This window comes from Lethenteron reissneri, chromosome 20, assembly GCF_015708825.2.
Source record: "Lethenteron reissneri isolate LAM-NWPU_2019-01 chromosome 20, ASM1570882v1, whole genome shotgun sequence".
Classification (NCBI taxonomy): Eukaryota; Metazoa; Chordata; class Hyperoartia; order Petromyzontiformes; family Petromyzontidae; genus Lethenteron; species Lethenteron reissneri.
Window position 1 is genome coordinate 1529617 of NC_083798.1, and position 7815 is coordinate 1537431.

The window sequence follows — 7815 nt, forward strand, 5'->3', positions numbered from 1 at the left end:
ATTCTTCGTCACGGTCTGGTTCAGGCTCGACTCCGGCTCAAGTGAGCGCCTGCTTAACCCGAGCCAGGCGTGAGCACGGTCCCGGCCACGCTCAGGACTTCAATGAGCCTGAGCCGAGCCACGGGCAGAGCCGTGCCGCGCGAGCCACGACTCTACCCAACACTCGGGCACGACCGCAAAAAGCAAAATCGCTCTTCCGTCTCCCCGCGCCGTTTCCAAAGGGCACCTCGCCGCTCCCTTGCACCGTGCGCCTTGGCCCAGAGCACCAGCGTGGAAGCGGTGAATTAAATCACTGTCAAGTGACACAACAATGGAACGTGCCTCGGTTAGCATCGAGCTGCAGACCACCCATTCAGCCACGCTCCCGGCGGGTTGCCTCGGCTCTGGTGCAAGTCCTGGCTCACGGCTACCGTGGGGGGTGGGGGGTGGGGGGTGATGAGGGGGGGGAGTGGGACTGGCTCACTCAGTTTTCGTGCACTGTGCATTTCTGGAGCTGATGAGCGCGGCCCCCGAGTCTCCCCCCGGTGATCGGAGGCAGCCGCGGGGTTCTCCCCAACACCACGGCAGGTGGGAGCGCCGGGCGGGAGAGCGACGTTAGAAATCGGCGCGTTCAGGATCTGTTTGCTATTTTTGGGTAACGGATGGAGTTTACGTTGTCGATTTGAAGAAATAAGCACAGCCTGCACTCGGGTCCCCGCGCGACAAGTGAGAGCAGATGAGCGAGGGACGCGTGGGGAGGCAGCAGAGTTGAGCCGGAGTCGAGAGAGCGAGTAAGTACAATTAAAATATTTGGGCTTCGAGCAAGCACCATGCAAGCTACCGCTGCTGCGGGGGCTCTCCGCACAGCTGCGTTGCGGTGGTTCTGCATCGTTTGCCTCCTTCAATCCCGTTGGTAAAACAACTTTCTTAAAGCATGTGATCGGTTGTTTGTACGTTTAAATATTTATTGATGGGTTTGTGGCATAGCGGAGGGGAGTGGCGGGGTGTTGGTTGGGGGGGTAACACCGCAAACACAAAACACACCGAGGCAGAGTTACGAGGAAGCGGCGGCGGCGGTGACTGCCCAGTGAGCGAGCGAGGAGCGATACCTCGGCAGGAAAGCAAACACGCTGTCCTCCGCGTGTTTGCCCAGCACCAAGTGCCGTAAAAGGCACCGCACCATTAATCTGCGTGCACCTTCTCGGAGGCCACGAGCGCCGCCGGTCCGTCTCGTGGAGCGGGGGGGACCTCGCGTCGCGGCCGACGGCACGCACGGCGTGCACGGCCCGCACGGCGCGTAGCGCTGACGCCCACGGGCGAACCCCGGGGACCACCCACGCCGCCTCCCGGCACACCTCCACGCAGCGGCCGGAGTGGCGGCGAGGTGGAGGTGGAGGGGGAAGAGCAGGAGGAGCGCACCGCGCCGAAAGACAAAAATGAGGCCACGGCGGTGGACCGAGCGAGGCGGCGGAGTGGTTTGTGTCGGCACGCCGGGGGTAGGGCCCGCTGCGGGGGTCGCGGGGGTCCACCGCACACCGCGCTGCTGTTCCACGTGGCTGAGAGACTCCCGCAACATCATGGGCAGGCAACATCGTGTTGCCGCGACGGCCGATTGTGCCGCTGGCCAATCCTTGTACACGCGGGATCGCCCGAGCAGTGGGCTCAGCACCGGCCGGGGGGAGGTGCTACGTAGATTCAATGTCATCATCGTCGAGTAGTTCACGTGAGTTAAACACGTGTTGCATTGGGTTTGTCACTTCTGCGTTCAGTGTGATGATTATCGTCGTACCGTGCGAGCGTTTGGCGAGTCACTGTGCTGCTGTGACGTCACCGGTAGCCACAGGGACTCCACGCACGAGGTGGAATCCCCCCTCCAACTCCCACAGCGCAGCTTTGCCTCCGCCACAAGAAATAGGATTAGTGGGGGAACACAGCAGTTTAGTTCCCTGTGTGGTGGTGGTCGTGGTGGTGGTGGTCGTGGTGGGGTTGGTGGGGGCTGTGGTGGTGGTGGGGGTGGTGGTGGGGGTGGTGGTGGTGGTAGTGGTGGTGGGGGTGGGGGTGGTGGTGGTGCTGGGGGTGGTGGTGGGGGTGGAGGTGGGGGTGGTGGTAGGGGTGGTGGTGGGGGTGGTGGGCATGGTGGGGGTGGTGGTGGGGGTGGAGGTGGTGGTGGTAGTGGTGGTGGGGGTGGAGGTGGAGGTGAGGGTGGAGGTGGTGGGGGTGGTGGTGGGGGTGGAGGTGGGGGTGGGGGTGGGGGTGGTGGTGGGGGTGGAGGTGGGAGTTGTGGTGGTGGTGGTGGTGGTGGTGGGGGTGGTGGTAGTGGTGGTGGGGGTGGAGGTGGAGGTGAGGGTGGTGGGGGTGGGGGTGGTGGTGGAGGTGGGGGTGGTGGTGGTGGTGGTGGTGGGGGTGGTGGTGGTGGTGCTGGGGGTGGGGGTGGGGGTGGAGGTGGGAGTTGTGGTGGTGGTGGTGGTGGTAGTGGTGGTGGTGGTAGTGGTGGTGGTGGTGGGGGTGGAGGTGGGGGTGGGGGTGCTGGGGGTGTTATCACCGCTAGATCTCTGCCCCGATTCTCTTTCACACTCCACGTTGTTCTGTGACAAGGACTCTTGCCTAAACCTTTCTCTTTTCAACCCCACTATGAGTCAGGCTAATTGCTCTAAGCTTTGATGAAACGTCCCTATACAGGAAGCCAAATACATGTTACAGTTCATTTCATGTTAACTTCCAGATGGATTGCAGTGTTTATGGGTTGTGGAAATTCCGCGATTATTCAACGTGTGATTTACAAGTAAGAACGCATTTCCTTTTCCGAGGAATTAACCGAATGAACACGGACACAGAGACGATGACCCCCTCAATGTACCCGACACAGGCTGTGTAGGGTAAGTGCCGTTAGCCAGCACCTAAGCGGACCGGCACAGGGCATGCGTCAGCTGGTACACACACACACCGCGCTCAAGTCCGCCGTGCGTGCGTGTGCGTGCCAGGTCGTGCGTGATGGACATGTGCGAGTGCCCGCTGCACAAGCGCTGCTTCTGCGAGCCGTTCCTGGCGTACTCGCGCGCGTGCGGCCGTGAGGGAGCCCCCGTGCGCTGGGACCCGCTGCTGCACTGCCAAGGTGAGAGCCGCGCCACTGCTCACAAGCACGCGGAGAGGAAGATCCCCCGCGGAGCCGTCAGCAGGCTGCTGGGGCAAGTGCCGTCAGCGAACACTCAATGGAGAGTGGCACGGCGCACGAGGGGTGGGTGGCCACCACCATGCCCCCGCTGCCTTTGTCTCCCTCGTGCTGATGTTTACACGCTATAACGGGTACTCATTTACGGTTGAGTTGACCTAAAGAAGCCCCAGAACCAGTGTACATATTCGCCACTGTTACTGGTCGTTAACGCGGGAATTGGTTGCTGGGTTTGCGCCGCTGCTGCTGCTCCCCACAAACACACACATTCATTTAACGCGGCAAATAAAAACACGATTATAACCAATTGAGAATATTTTCATCATCATCATCATCGGGCACAAAGATTCAAGATTGTCTTCAGCTGTGGAAGCATCGTGACACTTCCCGCGTTGTGGTTAGTCCAGCGACATGGGCCTTCGCTGTTTTAAACTCAACAAGAAAACCGCCGTCATTTACACGACAAGCGGCGGTGAGTCCCAAGACTTGTCCAGGGCGGTGCTGCCCTGGGGGTGTTGCTGCTGCTGCTGCTGCTGCTGCATGTGGAAGGAAACTTGAGTTCCTAGAGCAACCCCCCACGTGTAACGAGGAGATCAACACTCAGAATCCCTGACCCTGTGGGAAGACTCTGAGCCAGCACCAACGAGGCCCCGAGGTCCACCCCAGCAGCCACAGGGGCTTCATCCGCTGCGTCTCGTGCACTGCGAGTGCGGCTCTGTCAGAGAGTCGCCAGCAACCTCACAGCCAAATTAACTAACTGGGTACAAAATACATACTCTTAGGTTTTTTCGGTAAAGTCACGTAGGTAAAACATTAAAATTAATAAAAGTAAAATAAAATAAAAATCGCGACGTTTCGGAGGCAACACAAGCTTCCGTCTTCAGGTGGAACCATCACAGCCACGACAGCTGCCAGCGTCTCGCTTACCTACGTGACTTTACCGAAAAAACCTAAGAATATGAATCCTTGCAGTCACAAAAGCTTCAAATCTACAAAATACACTGCAACAGAACTATACAAATTGCTCTGGAATTTTAAAGAGCCGTAAAGGTGCATCCCTGCAATAGCTTGCTTCACGCCACTGCTGCTGGAACTGCCTCCACGAGAGGGAGGCTCTAGAGGGTGTGTGGGAGAGGGAGGCGTACCCACGCTTCACCCCACCACACGCGACATCACAATCGATTAACCGTGCCGGGACCCATTTCCACCGCTGGGTATGAACGCGACGGCGCTTTTGAGCGGCAGCTTTGCACCAGAGAGGCGCCACAGCGCGCGTTGCGCGAGCAACAAAAAAAACCCAAATAGTGTCTACCCTTACGACGTCACGTGTCGTGCCGTCCGCGTGTTCCCGCAGAGCCGGTGTGCCGTCACGGCGCCGTGTGGTCGGCGTGCGGGCCGGCGTGCCCGCGCAGCTGCCGGGACGGCAACGCGGTGCCGCCCGCGTGCCAGGAGCCGTGCGTGGCCGGCTGCCACTGCCCGGCGGGCTCCGTGCTGCACCAGGGCCGCTGCATCGCGCCGGCACTGTGTCCCGCGCCGTGACCGCCCGACTCGGCCGGCTCGGAGGAGCGCCCCCCCCCTACACCCCCCCCCCCTCTCTCTCTGCCGGCGATCGGATGTGGGCAGCGGGCGACTTGTTGTTGTTGTTGGAAGCTCGTCTGAGTTTGGCGACAGCGGTGGTGCAGGCGGTGCTGCTGCTGCTGCTGTATTTATCGAGTGCGCTGTGTGGGGGGGCCGTGTGCGTTACTGGGCGGAGAAGCGGTGGCATCACTCTCGCTCGGCGCGTTCGTTTCACGGAGCCCCCCTCGCCGCCGCCAGTAAGATGTTCTCAACCTACATGCCGTGCATGCGTTGCCATGTTTGTACTTGAATAACGATATAGCAAGTGTTCAAACTTGTTCTAATTTAACGGTGCTTTTATTCTTCACGAAACAAAAAACAAAAAACCACGAGGAAGCAATTAGTGGCCCTTCGGTCAGGTGGGCGAGAGACGCCGCTGCACGTGACTCGACGGGCGGAGGGCCACGTGCGAGGGGGCACGCGACACCCCCGGGGCAGCGCCGTCGACGCTGAGCGCTCTTCAGCAAACGGTTCAACGCCGAACAGAATGAGTCACGACGCAATCAGCTTTTGTCTCTCGCGCCGTTCGGCTCCGGTTCGCAATCCCCCCCCCCCCCCCCCACATCTACGGGGAAGGGTTGAGACGCACTCAGAGGGGGAGGGGGACACGGCCTGCGCTGGTCATTGCGTGACGCTCCGTGGCAAAAGCCCAGAGCAGCAGCGTGAGCACGCGGCTCGGCGGAGCCACGCGGCGTCCGCTCAGCATCTGCACAAGAAGAGTTCTTCGTCGTCACGAGGGAAGCCGGCGAGCGTGGTAGTGGGCGCAGCTCCGTTATTTATGCGCCGTCCTCTCTCCTGGGACGGCAGTCGTTCCCATCGCCACAGCCCATGATTGCATCCAGCTTTGTTTTGAAAAGTGCTGTACTTATTTTGTTGTCCGCAGTCCAAATGCATCTCCACACCATCGCCTCCTCCTCTTCCCTGCCCCAATGTCCACCTCCCCCCCCCCCCTCGTTCCCACCACTGTCATTCTACCGTTCCTTTTCACAGTCCTCGGCTGTGACTTCATCCCTCACTTTGACCTCCCCCCACACCTGACCTTTGACCTCCCCCCACACCTGACCTTTGCAGGCACCTCTCTGCAACCTACATTGCATCATCATCATCACCGCGTGCTTTCTGTCTACCTCCCTCCTCCTCCCCTTGCTCCACTTTTTCTTGCACATCTTCTGCGTGCCGCCGTCCATCCTGCTCCTTCTTGGCCACGAGTCACCTTCCTCCGCGGCTGCCTCGACCGGGTAGCTGCCTCTCGCTCTCTTCCCCTTCCGTCCATCCTTGCAATTAGTCATCCACTTCCTTCTCCACACGCCTCTTCTGCTACATCATTCTCATCTACACCTCATCGTCACCATCGTAAATCCTCCTCGTCGTCCGTTCGTCCCCAAGGCCACTTCTCTTCCGCCCATAGGCAGCGCCACAGCGGGGCAGGGAGGCTGTTGCTACCCCCCCCCCTTCCCCATTAGCTGGCAGGCTGTTGGACGGCCTGATACGAGCAGCCTGGGTGCAGATCTCGAGAGATAAGAGCTCTCTGTTTTTGTGTGTCGCATTGTTTAGAATGTTGGACCGGTGAGGAGATGACGTATCTGCGTTATATTTGCCGCCAACGTCGTTGAAGCGAATGCCACCCTGGTCCTTGTTCTGGTCTCAATGTCGTCGACGCAGGGAATCAATCACCCCGACAGCTGGAAGTTGTGCCATGTAAAAGATGTCACTCGCATCTAAATGTCGGAGCCTCATGAATACGCCGACTGCGCAGTGTTGACGGTGCCCAGGCTGCAGTGCAGTCGTGAGCCAAACGTTACTTCGGCTGCCATTGCGAAGCTGTTACAATGCAGGTGTGAGTGTTTGCTGTTGTTGTCATTTTGCACATCCCTTGGCACCGTTTCCTCTAAGATGACCTCCACCGCCCACCCACGTGCTACCGGTGGCTATGAAAAATCAACAGGCCTCCCTCAATCCGCTAGGAAGTTGACTCAGTCCTTTCTCAAGCCATGCCAGAGAACCGAGTACCAGAGTGAGGTGTTTTTTGTTTGTTTCTTTCACGGTGAGACTCCCCTCACAACAACAAGAATGTGGAATTTCCACCACTGGCTCAGTCTGCAAATAGGAGATGAGCACGTATTTTGAGCAGGAAACCACTTGGGAGTTTGAGAGCGTTCATTGGCCTCCCCGCTGTGAGTGCGATGTCCAGGAGCGCCGCTGATTGAAGCCACCTGTGCAGGCCTGCGGATGGCGCGCGGCACGGACGTTTCATTTCAGTTCAGCCTCGGATTCGGGGGCCCTGGGGTGCAGGGGCTCGTTGTGAGATTGTGGGGATGAATGCAGGCTTCGCCTCCATAACAATGAGCAAAACATTGTCAATAGAATATAATTCTTTGAATTCGTACTACAACAAAATCAAACCAGGACACCAACTTATTTAAAGATGTTTTTTTTTCCATCGCCCTCATTTCCAAAGGGGCCCCGCAAATAGTTGCGGCCTGGTCCAGCTGCAAACACAAAAGCCACATGCGACCACACCACTCCCATCCATGTCCCTCAGCTCAGGGAATCGTCGTCGTCGTCGTCAAGCATGGACAATCCACTGCCCGACGAAGCCTCCCAAAGCCCCCCTGGTGTGGGATCCCGCAGTCTCATCTCCCAGCTGTGGGAGAGCCGCCACCCCAGCGTGGACGCCGCACGTGCGGCCTGGACGCCGGGCAGCACGTGCGGCCTGGACGCCGGGCCACTGGGGGTGGCATCGGCACGCGGCCGCCGCGTTCACTGCGCTGACCCCTCGTGAGCCCCCTCGGCACCCCCCTGCCCCCCCCTCTCCCCTGCCCCCCCTCCCCCTGCGCCCCCCCTCCACCCCAGCGCCTCGCGACCCCCCGCGAGGCGCTGGCGCGTTTGCCGGCAGGGAAAACGTTTGTAAATATGTGCCGAGTTGTGAATGAGTTGTAATTTATGTTCCGCGTATTCGTTGTGTTTTTACTTTGACCGTATGCAACTGCGATCTCATCTGCGCTTACTTTGCTGCAGGGCTTTGCGTAAGGCACTAATATGATGTATTT

At 59.2% G+C, this 7815-nt stretch overlaps 1 protein-coding gene across 1 annotated transcript in view; it reads left to right on the forward strand.

The window, feature by feature from the left end:
• BMPER (BMP binding endothelial regulator) overlaps window positions 1-7601 on the forward strand; it is a 41512-nt gene extending 33911 nt beyond the window's left edge. Inside the window, 2 exon segments of the mRNA XM_061554569.1 lie at window positions 2961-3091; window positions 4503-7601. Of these exon segments, the coding sequence (XP_061410553.1) occupies window positions 2961-3091; window positions 4503-4687 (316 nt within the window). The 3' untranslated portion in view covers window positions 4688-7601.
• The last annotated feature ends 214 nt before the right edge of the window (window positions 7602-7815 follow it).